The sequence below is a fragment of the Channa argus genome, chromosome 18 (assembly GCF_033026475.1).
Source record: "Channa argus isolate prfri chromosome 18, Channa argus male v1.0, whole genome shotgun sequence".
In the NCBI taxonomy this organism is placed as follows: Eukaryota; Metazoa; Chordata; class Actinopteri; order Anabantiformes; family Channidae; genus Channa; species Channa argus.
In genome coordinates, this window is record NC_090214.1 from 18,448,903 (window position 1) to 18,471,072 (window position 22,170).

The 22,170-nt window shown below is 40.2% G+C and overlaps 1 protein-coding gene across 1 annotated transcript in view; it reads left to right on the top strand.

Annotated features, from left to right (window-relative positions):
- The first annotated feature begins 3,918 nt into the window (after nucleotides 1–3,918).
- The window catches only part of LOC137103878 (ephrin-A5b-like), a 70,991-nt gene continuing 52,739 nt past the window's right edge, over nucleotides 3,919–22,170 (top strand). The window contains exon 1 of the mRNA XM_067484615.1: nucleotides 3,919–4,853. Coding sequence (XP_067340716.1) covers nucleotides 4,726–4,853 — 128 coding nt within the window. The 5' untranslated portion in view covers nucleotides 3,919–4,725. The remainder of the gene's footprint in view (nucleotides 4,854–22,170) is intronic.

The window sequence follows — 22,170 nt, forward strand, 5'->3', positions numbered from 1 at the left end:
CATCTCAAAGCAGCACTGACAGAGGCTTTCCAATAGGGTTGTCAGATCATAAAACACTTAAAACTGTCACAGGCATGGACAATTCATGTGGTTTGTCAATTAATTAAAAAAAATAAATAAAATCACTTGTTGATCTTTACCATTCAGTGGGCAGAATGTGTCGAGTGAATTTTAAAAGAAGAAAATGAAGCTGTCAAGTCACGAAATCAAACTTAGCACAGGATTTCAAACTTAGAGAAAACTACTTTGCTTTACTCTGCTATAATCATCTTCCATATTATATTATTTCAATGTCTTTTCTACATTTTCTTCTATTAATGCCAAGTGGACTTGCTATAGGAAGTAAAAAGATCTTGATGAAATAATTCAACAAAATATAAATATCATCAGTGCTCACAGCAGGCATTTAAACTGTGCTAAGAAGAAGAAACAAATTGTTTAGTTCTCGGGACAAAACAGCCATACTGAAATGGATTTTTCTTTGCAGAGCAGAATGTGATTACAGTCTGTTTACCAGCTGCTAATGGAAGAGGACTGAAAGCCTGTAATGCCTGTGTCACAACATAAATGCTCAGTGGCACTTTGATGGTGCTGCCTTATTACAGATTGCATTCAGAAACAATAAAAACTGAACAATCTGCAGCTCTTGTTGCTGCCCTCACTGTGCCATGGTGCACATGTGTGGTTCAGCATCTTGGGGTAAAACCAAGGTTGATACATACTTCATACAGAAATCTCATTCCTGTGTGACAGCCCACTCATATAGCAATGAGAAACATTAGGATGCACCACTGTGTGTTGTGCTGGCAGCCCCACTGACCCTAATTTATAACGACTTCATTGTCTTGGGGACCACAGACGTATATCAGGCATAAATGAAGTAGGACAGGCACTTTAACTGGGGAGATGAGGTGATTATAGCTCATGGATTAGTCTGCCTGGGTGAGGCGGATGATCAGCCTGACACACACACACACACACACACACACACGCATGCACAAAAGAAAAATGCACCAAAGCTCACAAGCGCTGATGCAAAACATGTAAATGCATGCACACACACTCACATCTCATCAACCCAAACAAACCCAGTGTGCAGTGGGTTTACTGCGAACAAAGCCCGCGGGAAGAAGCGCGTGATGTCGTTGAGTTTGGGCTCAGCCTGCTCACCTGGGATTTGATGGTGTTCAGCAGGTGTATGTCCCTGTGAGTTTTGTCTTTTTTTAGGTGGTGTTGTCAGGTGGCTCCAGACCAGTGAAGGGACCAGATGGGTGTTTCAAAAATTGCTTGCTTATTTCAGTAGGTCCGGCTTATCCTCAGAAACTAAGGAGGAAAGTGAATCAGCCTGACTTAAGTTATGGAAACCGATTCCCTTCGACTAGCCTGGTTTGGTTGGATTAGTTTTCAGTCCCAGTTTCACCTCAAGATTAACCAGTGTAACAATAATTTTGTTTAACTGCGATTTTGCCAGTTGTTACTAGGTTTCAAAAAAGAGCTTGTCCGACAAGTTAATGAAGGATATGACCTGTGAGTTTCTATTTTTTATTGTTGTTTACAAATCCAAGAATTACTTTAACACTGTATCTGTGATTCCAGAACCTGATTTAGCTAATTTCTAATGAGAATCACTAGATCACTACAGCTTTTAAAGCAACAATTTGCGTGTCACTACAGCTGAGAGATAAATGAGTCGACTTTGTGATGATCAGTCTACAATCAATCAAGTTGTTTGCACTTGTAATTAGCTCCCATGGTCATTCTGTCAAAATAGTAACAACAATAAAAAAAAACTGCAGCCTTAGTCTCACTGTAAGATTGGAAAAATATTTATATCTTATTCTTATCGACTCTAACTTGGCTTTTTGGAAAACGCTTACTTCTGAGTTTCTTCTGAGAATTCAAGTCTTTTTTATGTAGAAGTTGTTTCTATTTCTATTACTTCTTTTTAATATTTTTGGGTATTATTAATATATTTTCTATTGTTATATAGCTATAAATGTTATAAATGGTGCTGAAAGGTGGTTTTAAGTTTTTAATTTTAATTCAAATTTTGTTTTTCGGTGGGGCACTGAAAGAATGTTTGCCCAGAGCTCCTCATGCAACCTTGAACCGCCACTGCATCTGGTTTAGTTTGTTTGGCTCATTCAAGACAGTCTTCAAATCTACCTTCATGAATCATCCCTGAGCTTTTATTGAAAGTCAGCCACTTCGATCCATTCTTGTTTTCATACTGAATGTGCAACAGATAAAAGAAGATAAGAATTTCACTTCAAAGGTCCTTGAATACAAACCTGCTGCAGTTATATTGTTCAGCAGGCAGCATGTGAACCATTACTCCACTGTGCTGCTCACTCACAGGCAATAAAACATTTGATATGATATATAGAAAGCACTTGATCTGATACCCATCCAATGCCCTTTCTATTTCACTTCATTTTGCAGGTCCAGACCTTACATTCTTTCAAAATAAAAAATCCTCATTATTTGCAAAAGAATGACCCATCCATGTAACTGTTGCTGATTTGGTGCTAAGAGAAACCCAGTAGTTTTAAACAAAATGGGTTATCATGGGTCAAACAGATGGAGGGGAACTCTGAACCAGGCCACATAAAGGTCATCAGGCCTGTTCGAGGGGAATAAATCAGGCTGTTTGTAAACAGAAGCCACCATTTGAGGAGACTGTTCAGTGTCTCAGTAAAGTTTACAATCCTCCTGTGGAGCCCAGAGGAGCTTCCTCAGTGGTACTGTTGTTATGAGGAGGATTAGTCCAACTACCAGACACTGACTCACTAATGGACAATCTCCATCCCCCACCTGGTTGTGTTTATGTAGTCTGAATCCTCTATTTAACGTTTTCCCACGGCATTTAAAATATCTGTGTCATGAGCAAATCATCCATGGAAGGTCCCTCACAGGAGACATTTGGGGACCCTCAGTCAATTCGATTTTCCCATTCTCACCACTACGTGGAGCACTGAGTCCTGAACAAAAGCCATGTGCACAGACCTCCAGCCCTGCAACCCACGGGAGACAAAGTGTTAAACTGTGTTGCCAGTAAACACGAGTTGCTTTTGTAGTTTTAGGCAATAAACGTACAGCTATTCTCGGTGCAGAATGGAAACTTTGTTTCCCCCCCCCCCCCAAACAAGTGGGAACTCAGTCAGCACAGATACTAGACTTTTAGCCTTCTTATAACCTGATTTGGTTATAAGAAGATTATTTTTAATCTTAGGAAACAATAATTGACTTTACATTTTAGTGTACTGAACGTGGGTGCAGCTGAATTACAGCGACTTCACAGGTATTTAAACTGGACATGTGAGAACCTTGCACAGGCTGGAGGTTACTTACTGAAAATAAGCTCCGGCCAGTGAAAGGCGGGCTTGTTAAGCAGCATTTTTATGAAATGATGTGGGACCTTGCTGGCTGCTGGAAATCATAGATGCCCCCAAGAAGGAGGGATGTTGTTTTTGTAAGCGAAACGCCCGTCATTCAAAATCTTAAGCCAGTGAGACTGTACGCAACCGTGACACTGTACACTGCAAGAAATATGTGGAAGAGCACACGGCGCTGCAGCAGCTGAACTCATCCCCACGAGTGTGAGCGACAGCACATCAGTGCGTGTGCACACCCGTCGTTTTCTGTATGAATTCAGCTTGTGGGTTTTAAAGTTGAACAATCTTCTGGGAGAGAATTTTCCGCAACCTTGGTAACTGGAAACAAATCAGAGCTGATGCGTTCATTTAGCTGTTTTCTTCATGTCCTTTGAGAAAACGGGCCCAGGTAGATTCAACAGTCTCTGAATGATAAACAGCTTCACTGTCAAGAGGAACATTTTTTGCAGTGTACCCCGGCTGGAGGAAGACAGAGGGAGAGAGAGAGAGAGAGAGAGAGAGAGAGAGAGAGAGAGAGAGAGACTGGGGGTGGAGGAGCTGGAGGAGGGGGGTTGGTCCTGGAGAGCATGGCCGCAGGAGCCACAGCGCTGCTGACTTGCATTGGTTCATCCAGATTGAAAACACCGCTCATCGTGCGCTCTCGGTTGTGTGGCGGAGCCGCTCGTCACGGAACATCTAACACGGAGATTGTGCCCCTGTGTTGCTGGTGGACAGCTCTGATTTACTGCGTGTGTTGCTGCTGTTACGGGGGCAGGACCGCTCGGGCAGCTGCGGGTTGAGCCGGAGACGAAGCTGCTGGTTTGAGTCTTCTTCTTGGTTTCTTGGTGATTTTGCACGAAACAAGAGGGAAAAGAACCCGAGGACTGGGCGCCCTGCTCGCTCTGTATCTGCAGTGTGGAACATTTGCTCTCCGATTTTTATACTTTCACTTTGCGGACGCAGCGTTGCCTCCTGTCTGGGGAAATTTAGTGCGAGTTGGGGAAAGTGTTCGCTGAGCTGCGCAGAGTTGAGCTGGAGGAAGACTGTCTGTGGCAGAGGTATAAATAGTGCGGCTTTTTACAGTTTAATAACCACTTTAAGTAGAAGTGATTTTCGCTCGGGCGAGTGAGCGCTGAATTTGGTGCTTATTGAACGATCTGGCTGTGAAAACGCGGACTGAACTGTCTTAAAAGAAGACAGTCCTTCATTTAGTTTCTAACAGCGAGGTAGGAGCTACATCAGTCCGGAATTAAGGGACTCTCACCCCTTCTCTTCACCTCTCACCACATCTATCAGAACCTTTAAACCCGGACGATAATCAGCTTGGCTTCATCGGACTTCCAGAGCAGATATGCCGCAGGTGGAAATGCTCCTCATCTTTCTCATCCTCATCGTCGGGATGTGTGTGTACGGCCAGGACCCGGCTGCCAAGGTGGTGTCTGACCGATACGCCGTCTACTGGAACCGGACGAACCCCAAGTAAGTAGCTTGCTCTACCTCCTACCACCGCCCCCCGCCCCCCGCTTCCTGCAGGGGATGCACCGGCTACAGAAGGGCTCCCGGCACCTGTCTTGCGCGGTTGAAGGTGCACGCAATCCGGGTTCCAGTTTGCTTAGTGATGCCTGGGTGTAACCTGTGGTTTGTGACACTTGTAATACATCAAACACAGCCAAAGTTAAACAAAAGTGATCCGCTTAAATAAAATGAACATCACATTGCGCTTTATGTCTTAAACTAAGCAAAAATACCCTGTTACGTCGCTTTGTAACACGAGGTTGACACATTGCTCGTCACTGATGCAGTTTGAATAGTCCTCCCCTGTCTCCGTCCGCTTTTTCGCACCATAACGCGCTTTTATTCCACGCACACTGTAGGGTGTGCTCAGTGTTCGCTTCACGTTCGGGCTCAAAATTAGGCACACGAGGAGCCCTGCACGCGCTGCGAGAAATGTATTCGGCCGAGCACGAGCCTGCTGGTGGAAAATAATGCTGAGTGGCTCCCAGTCCGCCGCCGTTGATTAGAATTGACAGAGTAGTTGTTTTGTGCGAAATAGAGGCTCATCCAGTGGGTGTTTGGAGACATTTGATGTCAACTTCTCTTTATTTATCATCTCAGTGACATGTTGCTTTGTATTTCATTGCTGATAACAATGTATTTTGTTGTGCTTGTTGGCCAAAAACGGTTTGAACTTTAAGCTCCTTCCTGGTTCTAATTATGACAAGTTCTCTCCAAAAAGCTTTGGATATAAGCCCAGATTCTCCTTGTTTGGATCCTAAAATGACATTTCTCCTCCTGTGTGTGTGTGTGTGTGTGTGTGTGTCAGGGCACCTCCCTGGGTGACTCAGTCTTGGCACTTCAGCACATTGTGATATAATGAATGTGTGTCACTTTATTTCACTTGGAATGCTTTCACTCGCTGGTATTAGCCGGCTACATCATTGAAATGAGTCAAAAACATATTTTATATCAACATTTGCTCAGGGAAGAGAAACTGGTTTTTCAGTCTCTGGAAATCCAAACACACAGCCAGGCTGAAGCTGCTGTGTGGCTTCTTGAAATGGTGACGCTGAGTAAAAGTTTGTGCAGAGAAGTTGGACTGACAAGATGTTACTGAAACAAATGCAAATGTTGTGGTGATATCAAAGGCTGCACAAGTTCCTGCTCCTCTAACAGACAGATATCAGATTTCGATAAGATCTTTTGGTTCAACTCACGGGCTGCAGTTTTTTCCTTCTCTTGGCCTTCAAACAGTTCCCACTTCCCAAGTCTGGTTTCTTGGTTGCCATGCTTCACCGTCCAAGCGTCCCCTCCTACTTCCAAGCCCACGCTGGGGCAGACAATAACGGGGTACACAGGGGTACTTCAGCACTGGCCAAAACACAGCGTGATGCTCGGTCTTGTGAGAGATCCCCACATGCTGAGGTCACACACTCAGTAGTAACCAGGCGATTTGCGGGTTAAGCAGCACAGAGGGGACTGTTGTCAGGGTCAAAACCGGGGCAGTACCATCGGCCATGGGGCCCAGTTACAGCTTTGGCATGGCACCCCGCCTGGGCATTATCTCTGCAGAATGGGAGCTAAATAAATGAGTAACTCTAAATGACTGTCTCCTTTTCTCATTCATGACTTTAATCTAAACCTGACCCAGGCTGTATAATGTAAGAGAGGGGCCGTGTTTAAAGCTTTGGGGCCCCTTGACCCGAGGAAAAACTTCACAGTATTCCATACAAGCTTGTGAGCCCCGAATCCCTGCTGTTTAATGTAACTATACTCAGTGTTGGAGCCCTGGTAACCTGCTGTGGTACAGTCCCAACTTCCAGATGAGCTTTCGTAACCCCCTCATCTCCCTTCTCTGCTACATATTTGACCAAAGTGGGGGAAAAATGGCATCCGGAGCAGCAGTCCATACTCAGCCATTCATGAAATCCCCTACAGGAGCTTTGGAATTGAAATGGGAAGTCAGTCGTGAAAAATGGAAATACGATGACATTTTCATGTGTTTCTTTTGTTTTAAAGTGGCCAAAAGGAGCCTTTTATGATCTAGATAAACATGCGTGAATGTTCGCTATGCTTTCATCTCAGGGAAACATCTTTCTCCGCTGATGCTTGTTGCTGATTAGGCTTAAATGACAGGGACTCGGAGCACTGGAGGAGGTTTTAGTCTTTGCCTGGAGTTTGAAAAGCTTTCACAGGGACAGCAAGTAGCTATGTTTCCATAAGCTACCTAATTAATAGAATCTAAAGCCTTCTTAGAAAGTTATTCCTAAGAAACAACTGATGTAATGACTCCTAAAACCAACCACCAACCAAATCAGCTTTGGATAATTTTTGGGGATATTTATGAGTCATCTTACGTGGTGCAGAGGTTGCAGTATAATATTTTTTGTTGTTCAGTCTACTCAGAATCAACCAGGCGTCTGGGGGGGTTTGTGCATAAGCTGTGCACACAGTCGCATTGCAGGTCTGGGAAGTGTGGAAATGCTTCTTATTTGAATATATTTTACTAAATTAGGAATTTCGCAATGTATGTTGCAAAATTATGCTGTCAGTTTCTGTCTGACTGGTTTCAGTTGTACAGTGGTTTCAGACGTAGTAATAGACGTATAATGAGTAATGCATATTGCCGTTGGCACGACAATGTTCTTTAAAAGTTTGTAAGTTGAATGTACTTGGTTCTACTTTCTAATGAGAAATACTTTACTTTCTTTTATTAATGTTGATAATTCACAAAAAAACAGTTGTTAGAGCAAATTTGCAAGAGGATAGATCGACAGCTGGACAGTTCATCGTTCTGTCTTCAATATAACATGTAGACCAAAATCCATTTACATTAACAAGTTATTTACATTTTTAACTGCAGACTATTGATTATTATGGTGCATGAACCCTTTTAATAATGACTTAACGTTAACATGTGTGATTACATATCTGTTTCCAAGAGAATAACCCCCATCAAAAAATAGAAAAAGGCTAGAATTCATGCAAATTAGTTACAGGTATGGTGTGTTTTCAGGATAAATAAGAAAAATAAATAAATAAATATTACCATGCTTCATTAAGACATTTTAAATATGAACACATTGATACACCATCTTTACTAAATTAATAAATATGATTAAAGATTGATTATGATTAAAGATTCAGGATTCAAGATTCAAACTACTTTATTGATTTCATAGGGAAACTGTGTTGACTTGTTACAGCTGCTCTTCACGTGTAGTAGAAAAGAAAGTAGAAAAGAGAGAAAAAAACTTCCACCAAAACCAAGATAACTAGACCCAACTACAGGAGTAAACATAAATGAAATAAAAATTATACTGTTTGTCCATTTTGACCATTTAGTCCTCCTCCTTTGTACAGAAGGGGGATGAGTTGAACAGTTTAATGGCCACTGGGAGAAAGGATCTCCTGTAGCGTCCTGTGGAGCTCTTGACTGTGATCACCCACTCCACTGCATGATCATGCATAGACAACATTTTCCTCTCAGCCACAACATGTAGAGGGTCCAGCTTCTCCCCCAGAACAGAACAAGCCCTCCTTATTAGTTAGAAAGCATGGGTCAGAAGTGGGATGCGTTAAGTATAATGTATTAATGTATTAAGTATTAAGTATTAAGTAAATCATGTATTAAGTACCAGGAAAGTTTGTTACAATTTATAATCCTTTTTTAGATACACTGTAAAAACCCATGCTGTATTTTTGTGGAATCAACTAATATTTGTTTCATTAACATAACATAATGATGAATCTATGACAACTAATTTTTACTGTCTGAACCTCAAATTCTTCTTTAAACTTGAACTAATGAGATGAGTTGAATGAATTCAATTTTGTGAATTCACTCAACTGAATACATTAAGATTTTGACCAAACAAACAGCTTAATAATAAATGAAGAAGGGACTAAAACTGAGAAAGGCCAAAGGATAGGAAATCTGCTTGTAAATAAAGAGTAAATTTGATTTTTCTTTTGATCCAATTTTTAATTTATTTATTATTTGTCCTTTCGGCTTATCCCGTGAGTTCAGGGTCGCCACAGCGGATCATTGTCTGCATGTTGATTTGGCACAGTTTTTACGCCGGATGCCCTTCCTGACGCAACCCTCCCCAATTTCTACCGGGCTTGGACCAGCACTGCACAGCTTTGGAGGGGAATGGGCTGTTAGGGGTTCAGTGTCACGCCCAGAGACACTTCGACATATAGCCAGGACAGGGAATCAAACCACTGACCCTGTGGACTGTGGACATCCAATTACATTGTTTATTTTAATATAAATTACCCTGTTTAGTTCCACCTTGAATAAAAACTGTACCAGTTTAAAGCATCTGGTTTCCACTCAGATTTCTAGGAAAGTCAACTAGTTTGGGTTTAGAGTGTGGTACGTCTCATTAAAATACACTTTAAAATAACCCAGTTGTCCTTCTTGTGTGTTCAGTGAAGCATTATCTAATGATTTATTAATCATTAACAAAGTCATAGTTGCAACTTTTAAACTGCGTGTTAGACTTTCGACAAAGAAATGTGGCAATAATGCCAAATATATCCCAATAAAAGCAGGAAAATCAAAGTCTAGAACAGAAACTGTAGCATTTCATGTTGGAAAAGCTCATGTAAGAATAATGAGCCACAGATGTTCCTTGTCAGCTTTGCCGTCTGTGTTGGTAACCAATTGATGGAATAAAATGTATGAGAGGGGTATTTACTGCTGCTCTGACAAGGCGCTATTAGCGAATTCCCTCCTCAACAGCTATTTAGCTGCTTCATTAAAACCCACCTGGGTCCATATGGTCTGCACACAGGCATTGCCATGGCCCAAGGTGTTTATTTGTTGCTGATAGGTGGGATCAGCGGAGAATCAGGGCCGAGTTCCGTCCCTAATCTCCCAAGCTGTTTGTGTCTCCGACGCCATGGAAACTGATACCCCTCGTCATCAAAGAATCTCATTGGGTGGGACTAACGACCTGACAGCTGGGGAGAGAGGGATTCCAGCATTCAGGGAGAGCACTGTCACCCCAGGGGTTTCCTTTAATCCCTGATAATGCTTATCCAAAGATTTCTGCAACAGATGCCACATATTTCAGAAGACAATCAAAGAATGTTTTCAGTGGCCTCTTCGCACCCATTGACTATAAAGATCTCTCTGATGATCCAAATTGTGGCTTTGCCGTTCACTCTCTGTTTTTAGTGGAGGCAGTTCATTAGAAACCTTCTAGACTAGACACTAGACACACCACAAATGTATTCTTATAGCAGAATGACCTCAGCTATTTGCTGTTCTTACACTGCTCTCTTTTTAATCTCCACTTAATGAAACAATACTCTATTTTTCACTTGGTGTTGAGCTGATGTTGTGATAGTTTCCCAGTGGCATTGTGAGTTGCCCCATTTGTATTGTTCCCAATGTTTACCCTTGCTTTTCCCTCTCAGCCTCTTCCCGGCTCCCTACTGCTTGGTTCCGCTTGGCTTAAAAACGGACACAAAAAAAAGCAACCACGTCCAAATATTGACTGGGTCTCAGGACTGCAGCCCTCTCCCAGCACCCGGTGCAGACTGGCTGAATGGCCGCTATTGTTCCGTTCGTACTCAGCGGCCCATAGCTGGCTTTTAGCTATGCAGAAAGAGAGGCTGAGAGAAGGAGGAGACGGGAGAGGGAGAGGTGGTTGTGGAGGGTGTGCATATGTTATCTGAGGTGGGGTAGGGGGATTGTAATAAGAGGGACAGCACAGTTGCGGGGGTGAGAGAAACTTCCACATAAGAAGCCAGAGGCTATAACAGGGAACAGTGTTCAGGCTGTAGAGTCCAGGGTGGGGTCAGAACCTGTGTTTCCACCCTGAGGAAGTGTCAATCTCAAAAGGCATGAAAGAGAGCTAGCTGATTGTCATTTCCTGTGCTGGGGGCTTCAGAAACTGTCAATAAACTGAGGATGAGAGGCTTCTTATCTGAGGTTTACCTTCCATTTTATTACAGAGTGCAGAAGCATTAAGCCTCCTCGCAGCACTTCAGTCTCTCACCTCATGTAACATCTTGGATAGGAGATCTCTCACATTCAGATTCTCATATCCTGTCACTTTCCTATCACTTTGTGGACTTTACGTTAACTTGTACCTACAGAATGTCCCTAAAAAAAGCTGAACTTTCAGGTCAAATAAACTGTGTGTTTCTTGTACTCAGCTTTTAGCAAAAAGAGGAGGGGTGTGGGGGTCCTGTGGAGATCATTCCTCATGCTCAGTATGACCCTGCCTGTAGAGAGAAGCTGTCTCAGTCCTCTCTTTATGCTCTGACTAATAAGGTGAGGGCCTCAGGCTGCTGAGTCGTGATTGACAGGAACTAGTGACGAGAGGTTAAGTGTGGCAGGTTTATTGGTTTTTGGCAATATTTTTCTCAAGGCTGGTGGAAATTGGTGCATTTTCTTTTATTGTGCTAGTTATATTTGTTATTTTGATTATTTCCTGCTTTAAAATTTTTGTATTAGCCCTAAAAGTGTTATTTATGGAAACAGACAACACAAATGTAGCCATTGCAGCATTTAGTCTCAGTATCTTACTTTTAATATTTCTCAGAATCTTGAAAGAAGACTGAATGAGGCCAATTGCTCCGCTCAAATTCACAAAAGACATCTAGAAAAATTTTTTTTTTTGCTTAAAACGAATGAAAAAAAATTACAGATGCAGCATGATGCCTTCAATCACTTTGAAGTAGAAGTTCACTGGGTTCATACATTTTGTAGAATTTATATCAGGATTATTACATATTATTGCTCTTGAGTTAGGAAGATTTGAAGTTGAATCCACAAATTGTTTATAAAAAAGTGACCAATACAGCATAATAATGTCAACCTGTTATGTGAAGAAGTCTGTAGAATTGAACATGTATTGAACTTGTAAAACAGATTGTAGTAAATCTTACAAGAGAATTAATCTTTTTCTTTTTTTTTTTTTAAATACCTGAATCTATAAAACCTAACATAGAAATGAGAAAATAATGTTGGAACATTTTTCAATACTGATGCACTTGTTTGAAACTAATAATTGGAAAGGAGTCACATGATTTGGAAGATAAGCCCTAGATCAAAATAGCTCTAGATCTAAAAAACTTAAAAAATGTAACACAATTTGCCAGCAAAGTGTGATCATTAGTCATTTACTTTTTTATGCAAAACTGTTTTTAAAGAAATTTAAAAAGTACACTACAATTATTCAACTCATTTTAGTATAATAATAACTTGTTTGACGATTTTGCCTACAATTCATCCTGAGTGAAAACCAGGATACAAGAAATGAAAAGAAATGAACCCTCAAATACAGAGTAATTTAAAAAAAAAAAAAAAAAAAAACGTTGGCATTGGAAACAAGTTTTTTTTTCCATTACTTCAGCATTTTAACAGTAGCCAAAATTGACTTGATAAGATGCCTTGTGTCGAGATCAGGTACTGTGTGAGTTTGGCTGCTTCTCTTTGATATGCGCAACACTCAATGGATTAGGGGGCTGCTGCTGGTGGTGGTGGTGGTGGTGCTGGGGCTCCTCAGGTCTAATCTCACAGTCTCACTCTGCTGCACAGAGGTTCACTTTTCTGCCAGTTTAATCTTAGTGGGGCTTTTGTGTGTGTGTGTATGTGCTGTTTAAATGTGAGTGGTGAAATGGCATCCCCTGTGTCTTTGTAGGCACCGGTGAGGGTATTAGCAAAGAGGCTCTAAGGGGCTTAAGAGGTCAGCAATCCCTTTGTGTGGAGACACAAAACACTTCCTGTGGGACCCTTCACCCCTCTCTGTTCTTCCCTCAGAAAGCCAGGTCCTGCCTGACCATTCACATTAATCAGCCTTAGCTCCTAATGACTGCAGTAAAGCTTCGAAAAAGTGCCTCCAAAATGGTCCTAAAGAGCCACTAAGCTGCTAACAGACAGGACACGGCTGCAGCTGCTGCTGCTGCTGCTGCTACGTGCAGGGCGACCCGACGTATCAAAGATAGCAGCGTAGGACGGGTGCTCGGCCGTCCTGGCTGCATTCTGTATTCTCCTCAACACCATAAAATAGTGAAACCTGAGCTTAGATTGTTTGTTAAGACCTGCTGTGTAAACCTTCATCCAACAAAACCAATAAAAGCTTGTCAGAGCACACTGCAGCTGCAAGGATATGCATCTAAAAAAAGGTTGCCTGTGCAAGAATTCACTGTAAAAATCTCCATTTTAGGAGTTAGTCTTTGTGTAATATTGAACCCCGAAGGACTTTCTTTTTCCTTCTGCAAAAGTGTTATTTTAACCTGCTTCCAGTACAAATCAACTTCTTTGAGGCTTTATCTACAAATCATGTGACATTTTTCTTGATTCTAGTTCAACATCTGGCCTTACTTGATGCTCGTTCTCACCAGGAATTTTGTTAAACAAGATGATTTGTGTCGGGGAGATGTTGAAATTATGTTACTTTGCAGGTATCCTTTTCCTTCTTTACTTCTATGATTGGTAATAGAGAAGATGACCTGCTGTGGAGATAACAGAAAAGATGTGATGATTCATGTGTTGAGGACAGAGTGGAAACTAGAAGACAGAGATTGATAACTCTTAATTTTGGACTGAATGTATGCAGCTATGCCTTGTGAGCTGTGATGCCGGTAGTTTTATTACCTGCTGTGGATATCCTGACAAGGCTTGACTGCCTCTTCTAGTTTAGGACAAATGGAAGTAATGAGTAATCTGGCACATCAGAAGACTCAAATCATATATGATTACAGCTGAAATGCAAATTGGCTTGAAATACAGGCCTGATAAAAAGCAAATGTGATCATTTTGACAGTGGGGGCCAAACCTCCAACTTAATGTTTCTGGAATTATATTTGGGTCACTGCGGCTTTTGGAGGGAGGCCTGAAACAAAAAGTATGTGTACCTCCTCATCAGGGCAATATTTCCTGATTTTAAATGGCTGCTGACTTTTCACTTTGTGTTTGGCTTGGAAGAAATTAGACAAAAGCTGATGTGCGAGCGCATTACTTTTCCAGTTTTGTGAATCACGTGTGATTCACAGAGTGATGAGACACTCTGAGCTGCACATACAGCAGCCAGTTTCTCTTGTAGCTTCAAAGACAAAGCAAAACATGCATTTGTGGGAGACACTGCTGCTGTCTAATTACTTTTTTGTTTCTTGGGTTCAAATGTCTCTTGTAATGGTTTGGGAATGAGGTTTTATCTGGTGATGGTCTGGAGTTGCGATTTTCAGACCACAACAGAGAAGAAGTTGGAGCTTCTTTTGCTATTTTCAGACTCCCGTTGTGAAAAATATTGAAAGGACAAATGTTTATCCCCGTGTGAAGAACAGTTGTTGTTTCATGAACTTGGTGTGACTTTTCAGGACCTTTTGTGTGGCTCTTTGGTCTGTTAGGACTCAAAGTGTTTCCTCCTGTTGAATTTCTGCACACTCGGTGCTTTGGGACCAGTGAAATATTAAAAAAGCTGTTTGTGATCTCACGATAGGGCCCAGGCCTTCACACGCAACCAGGAGAAATCCAGGTCAGGAGCGCTTTGACTTTAATGGAGGGGTCGACATTATGCTGGGTTTTTTTTTTTTCTTCTCCCAAATCCTTTTCTGGCCTATGTTTCTTTGGTGATGAATGACTGTGATTACATTGTATTTGGTATTTTATCACTGCACAATTTGAGCTGCAGGGTCATTAATCGAAATCTCACACTGCCAACATGTGTACACTTTCCATCCTTTGACATGGCTGATTCCTCTTCGCCTTTTTTCTGCGGTGTGTGGCGGAGCAGGGAGCACAGGCAGCCATTTTCTTAATTCAACTCCATTTTGTTTCAGGAAATAAAAGTAGGTTACGAATTCCCTGGATGTCACTTGAGAATTTTATGATGTTTCTGATTCAACACAAAGCTACTTTTTGTCTGTTAAAGCTAGATTATGTGAATGTGCTGATACTTTTATTTATTTGAAGGAAAAAAAAATGTTTTCAGTACTTATTGTGATTTGGAAGAAAATACTTATTGCGATTTTTTTAAAAAAAATCACAATTATTAAAACGTTCACTTTGTAGCCATTTTGCATCATTGTAAAACTTACCTCTACAGTTAGAATGACGAATGTTTTATTTGGGGCCAAACAGGGAGAAGTATTTAAGTCAGCTACAGAAATTTGCTAGTGACAAACAAAAATCTGCAAGTGACAGAGACAAAATCACCCAGAAGATTTCCTAAAACTTTAGTAGCCATCAAGCTTAAGACTCCAGGATGTGGAATAAAGGTCCTTGGCTTCACATAGTCTCTTAATTTCTGCTGATTCCAAGTGGAGAAAGTTCAATATCTTTATGAAAGCTTAAAATCTTTTATGAAATATTAGGTTTTTGGCACAGAAAATTGTATCATTTGCAAATTTTATAGTCATTTAGGTTGATTACAAATGCTTTATTTGGGGCCAAACAATGATCATTTTAAATGTCTAAAAGACATTTGCTAGTAAAAAACAACTGGGATAACTTGGGATAAAGGTTCAGTTTTCATCAAGTTGTTGAGTAAATTCACCCAACTACAGTAAATACACTATATTGTCAGACTTGTCTCTTCTGGGCGGCCTCTGAAAAATAAACCAAAGAGTCATGAGCAATTACCCTGAAACTAGTTTAATAATCCAGTGCAGATGTGACAAGCTTATTTATGTTGGATGAGGAAAATAATCATCCTAAAATAAGGTCTTGGGAGTTTTTTTCAGTGAGGGCTTCAGTATCTCCCACTCGCTTGACCTACTAACACAATGATGTTCATACAAGCAGTCGTGTTTGTTTCTGCACAAACCCGCTGCTGTGTGCCATCACTGCTGCCCTATATGAATCGGTACCTTGGCGCTCATATCACTGGTCACAGCGGCAGCGCGGCGGGAGCACGCGCCCTGACACTGCAAGAGCTTGCACTGATGATCCCCTTTTATGTCTTGGCTCCATCAGGGCCCTGAGTTATTCTAGTGCATAATTGATGGAGGAGTTAGAATAGCAGAAGTAATGCGATGAGAGGGTGCAGCCAAGCGGAGAGAGGGATCGCGTGCGTGGGGCTGCAAACATTGCAGGGGACGAGAGGAGGGCATCTGGCGTAACAGGTCCCAGCGCTGAGTTGACGCAGAATATGTCACCGCATCAGCCAATCGCTGCGTTCCTTTTCCCGCCAATGAGATGTCTCCACTGGAGCAGAGTACTACGTTTTCATGAATCAGAGACTCTATTGTTATTAGTGCTTCTCAGAGCCTACTTTTATACCTTCCAACGTCTGATGTTATAGTCTGATGTAAAACCGATTATTTACATTTTACTAGAGATTTCTCACTGTCAGGGAAGAGCTGTAGTAAATCTCCTCAGGGTGTTTTGGCCACAGAAGGTTTTTCTTTGTCCTTCTAGCACATTTCTTATGTCACCTTTGCAGTATCATAGATGACAGGGTGGATATCACACCTAGAAAAGCTTCTTCAAAGGGAACTAATGACCCGACAAGCCTTCATTGTCTGTTTAACAAAAGGGACGAGGTCACATATCACAACCTTTCCCTTCTTGCTTCAAAGAGGCCGATGAACTCGAAGGGAACAAATTTAAAATCAAATTTAAAAAAAAGGAGGACAGATGGGTTTCATCATCTGTTTTGCCCCAAGTTTCACTCTCTTCTTAATAATTGTATAAAATACACAAATGGGAATGATTTTGTCTGTCAGTAAAATGAAAAGCTTTATAAAAACATAAAAGATGGTATTTGTGCTGGAAAAACATACCTTAGTTGCACATGTTTGTAACCTGCTTTTAAGAAAACATACTTTATTAATTAATTGAATTGGATTTGCTTGCAGTGTAATCATCACGCTATAAAAAAGTGGACAGTTGCTAATAAAACTTGTTTTCTTCACTTTATCTTCTTTTACACAGACTTTGTGACTCCTTCATACAGTGTTTGTTGTGTATCAATTACTTTCATACTCTCTGTCCTAATGTGCAAAATGTGCATTAGACACAGCTAATAGGAATTTATTGTAATTTCACGGGCAGAGAAATTGTTCTTTTAATTATCCAGCAGCCCGGCATAATGAAGCACTATGTTGTGCAGAGTTTTGTGTGTGGCTGTGCAGACGGTAGCTGGTGTCTGAAGTCAGTTCTGAAGCCCAGACTAGTCCAGCGGAGCACTTAGAGGCCACTGGACCAGGACTGTGCCTATTAAGATCATAAAATCCTGCTCATAAAGATGTTTTATTTGTTTCCTGAGTGCGCCGGCTGCTTAGGTTTCCATCAGAAGTCTTTATGGCTCAGTGCTCATATTTCTGTCTCTGGATGGAGGTGACTATTAAGTTTTACTGGACTTTTGTAAGTAGCAAAAGCCTGGTCACTGAAAGTTCACTAATAATTTTTTCCTTTTTGTTAATGTACTTTTTTCTGCCTGCAGTGTGATATTTAAATCAGTAATTTTCTCAAATCACAAATATCAGATCACTTCATATAGATATTCTATTCTTTTTTTTTATTATTTAAATATCTTATACAAAGACACAATATTTTAAATTTATTTCCATAGTGACTTACATATATTTTATTTAAATTCTGTGTTTAAAATATTATTAAAAGTAAACTTTGTGTAAAACGAATTTTTAATAGCGTAGCATAAATGTTGTAATTTCAGGTAGTTATTTTGTTTGAGATAGAAATACAAAAATACACCTAAAATATAAGTTTTTTTTATCAGAAATAATTTTTTATACAGTACGCATTAAAAATCATAATTGTGCAGATACATAAATATGCATTTGAACAGATATGTAATGTAACTTTTACAGTTACACTGGACGTACTTCTTACACACACAATAAAATCAATTTCATTTAAATCCTAAATTTTATATTAAAATCTATAGAATTTATAAATTAAACAGCTTTGTTTGCAGTAAAAATATTTTTCAAATGAAAAATCACACTAAAGTAATACAGTTTAAATCTGCTGTAGTAAAAAAAAAAAAAACTTTTTATTTTGCATAGCTCTAGACACAGTTTGGAAAATTAATCTGATTTTAAGTCTCATGACTCGTGTTTCATAGAAAACAGTTTTCAAAGGCGAACTAGCCTTTGCAGCGTTGAACCTGGCTTTGATGCAGCCGCGTGTTGATGGCGCGGGGTTCTACTTCTGTCACTTTGCCTCAGTTTCACCTATTTAAACTTGTGTGATTACAGGCTGCAATGATTGGGAAACTTTGATTAGAGAAGATGGAAGGAAAAGGGCCTTATGTGTGTGGATGTTGAAGTCCTGTGACTGCTCCTGTGGGTCACATGGTCTATCCAGAAGTAGTGCTGAAGAGGTCTAGACACGCGATACACAGGGGGGTTAGAGAAACACGCCGGCTAAGACGTCACACACATTTACCATCCACCAAGCCACTCCTGTATGTAGGCAGGCCTGTTCTAAATTTTGCCCAGCAACCCAGGAGTGTAGTGGGAGATGTGGTGTTGTGGCGCAGCACCACTATTTGATGCAGTTCTTGCCTTTTCCAGTTAGAAATAACATTAGGTTTGTATTATTTTAAAGTACAATTAAGAGATTTAGGACTTTGTGAATATTCATTTTGTTCATACTCTATCACGTAAAGTCATTAAAATGTTTTTAATGACTTTAAGCTGGAAGAGCAACTTTGGAGGCAGAAGCACCAGCTGAGAGGTCTTCCCTACATTTGCTGATATCACGTCTTTGTCATTTGGAGTCCAAACTGTTCACAAATTAGGTTACAAATCCTCCACACTACAGTGAAACTGGATAAATATGTAAATTTGCCCCCAAATCCAAGCTCCCTCCCCTTGAATAAAAAACGAAAAAAAAGATTAGGGTGTGTCATCTCAGTAAGTCACCAATAAGCATTAACCCATAACCCCTCAGCAGCCAATGAGCCATAGAGCAGCTTTGCTTTCATTGGCCCGTTGAGCACAGATAACCAAAAACTGTGCCAGATACACCAGGGTGGAAATAACCCAGAATTCCTGTTGCCTGAAGGGAGTAAAGCTCTTAATGCAGTGTGTTGAATTCATGCTGCAGCAGCCTGCACCTTTCTTTGATCTGAACGCAAATGCCAACTTCTACAGTATCTGATTAAATCACTATCTGTATGGTCTTTATGCATTGTGGCAAGGGCACACACACACACACACACACACATGGTTAAATGTTACAAGGTTACAGGGAGCTGAGTTTGCTTTCTTTCGCTCGTGGCTGGGTTATGCTTCTTGCTTGCTCATTATTTCTTCCAGTGTTTCTCTCTCAGTCTTAACAACGTCCCTTTTCTTTTCCTTATAGGAAGTTCAAGTCTTATGTTACCCAACATTTGCCTAAAATTTGTGACAGTTCAAACAACTGAGTAAATTATTAAATTGGTTAAAGTTGAACACTAACTGTTTTGTAGTTTCTATATGACAGAAACATCATAAGTAGATACAAAATATTTTACACAAAATATGTTAAAGCTATAAAAAAAGACTTTTTTTACGCTAATCTGATCACCGCTACAAAAAATATTTAGATTTAGATAAAATCCACAAAATTAGTTGGTTATTCATGATTATTCCGAAATTTGTTACAGTGTTAGTGCCAAGATTTCTAATAATATACAATGTTCATATACCAGTAAGACTTAGTGTCAATCCATAAATACTCTGTGTCTGCAAATCATGCAGATTTACTGTAGTCTTCCAAGAATGTGTTTTCTGTAAAATTTACTACCAATAAATTCTTACATTTAATGTAGCACAACCAAATTTTACTTAATTATATTCATAAAATGTACCCTGAGGAGCCCAATAATCAATCATCCTCAAAAAAAATTTAATTAAAAAGATAATAAAAAATGTACTATAAACCAAAAAATACAATACATATTCTGTACATATTCTGAAATTCTAACAAAATTTGGAGCATTGTTTAAAACCATTTGTGCAAATCCCCCACATTCGAAGCAGTAAAACACATCTGATATGATCAAGAAAAATTTTATCAAGCCCTGGAAATTTTGTCCAGAAGTCACATTTGAACTTTTTAAAAAATTTAAACCATATTTTATGTCAATTACTGTAATGACAATAAATTGCTGTCCAAATTTCTTATTTACCTAATACTACCAATATTTATATAACACCGTAAAATTCAATAATACAGCAAAACACAAGTCTTTATGTAATCTACAAATTGTTTTGTAACAACTCAAAAATATAATGTATGTAATGTAAAAATATGTTTTTTAAGTGAATACACTAGCAAAGTCTAGAAAATGTCTTAATTTACAACAAACAAATAAAAAAAGAAAAAGCCAGAAACAATTTACATAGTCAGGAGCTGCCTTACTATACATCTTTGCTAACCCTAGTGTCCACATGTGCGTTATCCAGCTCCAAACTCCTGCTGCTTGTCAATCACATATGAGAAGGATGATTAAGCCTCCTCAGACTTCACAGCTTTGTTCAAACTCTCTCAATCAAAAAAAAAGGTCTCCTGACCGCTCAGCTGACTCCTTAACTCTCTGACAGGTTTAAGTTGAGGCAACTTCATCCATGCGTGGAGTTTGCCTCCAGACAACACAAATGCTGTCGTCTTTAGCATTTGAAACCGGTTTTGTAGGTGTGGACCATTTTTTAAAAATCTCCTTCTGAGATGATGGCTTGTTCGTGATTCTGCACAGAGAAGGTTGGGGTACTTCACTGATGAATGGCAGTGCAATAGTAACTTTAATTTGGTGGTGTGCAGACACGCATTTAATCCACTGTGGAAAAAGAGCGTGCAGACTTTGGGGAGACAGACACACACATACTTGTACAGACAGACAGACACACATATGGGCCATGCATGCCTGCACACAAAGGCAAACACACACAAATGCAGACTTGTGAGCCGGGTGTCATGTGTTTATACTGTAAGTCAGCTGTTTGATCATAATTTGTGATTAATCAGCCATGAGAGCTTTTGAATTAAGTGCAGCTTTTCATGTCGGAGAAACTGCAGCCTAATCCGTCTAGCCTTTCCTAAATGCTTCATAGTTCAGCAGAGCAGATGACACAGAGTGGGGTGGTTGGGTGCTGGTGCTGGTTAGAGATCGTCTCACAACTGGAAAGTCGCAGGTTTTCGCCTCAGTTGCACCTTAAGTGCAATAAATCTCTGCCCCACTGATGAAATGTGGGTGGATTTTTCCATTTTTTAACAGCCTCTGCCTTCACCATTAGACAGCTTTTCATTTCCACACAGTCTGAGCTCCATGTTTGTCCAGACTTCTTCTTCTTATAGATGAGTCAGAAAAAGTGCCAAAAGGTCAACTGAGGAGTAGAATTACTAGAAAACAAGGACAGCGGCAGATGTCACCAATAAGGCTGAGGATATTACAGGCCGGTGCTGCTAAATCTTCAACGGTTGTTTTATTGAAGCAGTTTACATTAGTCAAATATGCTAACATGTATCACAAACATGTGACAGAAATCTGGACCCTCATGATTAAAATACTCATCTTATTCTTTTCTCCGTTACAAATGTTCTTTACGCTTTTATTTTGGCAGATATGGCTCAGGAGGTAAAATGATTTGCCAACTAATTGAAGAATCAGCGCTTGATTTTTCAAAAATTTCAACATGCCCCCAAATGGTTAATGGTGTTTGTGTTCCCTACCTGTAAACGATAAATGTCATTTAGTTGGAATTTTGGACCAACGTGAATGGATGCAGATATTTCTGATAGAAGACATGTATTCGCAGCCATATTTTTTGCAAGATGACTGTGGTAAACACATGGTTTGGCTGCATGGGGACATAGTGTAAGAGCCAATTTTAATACTCCAATACGGTGGAATTAAAAATCCATGTCCGTCTTTGTGAAATGACAGAAAAAACGAGAACAGTGAAGCCTAACTTCTGGCCATCTTCATTGTTTGTCTGATTGTTTTTGTTTTCATTCCTAATTATTATCATGGATCAAGTTGGAACTAAACTTACATACTGTATCAATGATGCTTCATTACCAGCATCATTTCAAAGTTAGGAGCCGAAGACTTGCTCACAGCATCATGTTTGACCGGAGTTCTACTTACTGTCATTTGATGTTGTTCATACCTTTTTTATGAACAGCATATTTGCCTGGTAGCCATAACTATGCATGTTTCCTGGCAACCTCATGCTGCCATTAAAATACCATAAAATGCATCCAGCTCACCCTGCATGGCATGCCCTGGGCACACTGGTCCCTCCCCACAAATGTTTCTCCTACTGCCCTTTTGTTCCGCTCCAGAATGGAGTTGACGCGTGTGAAACCGAACGTGATACC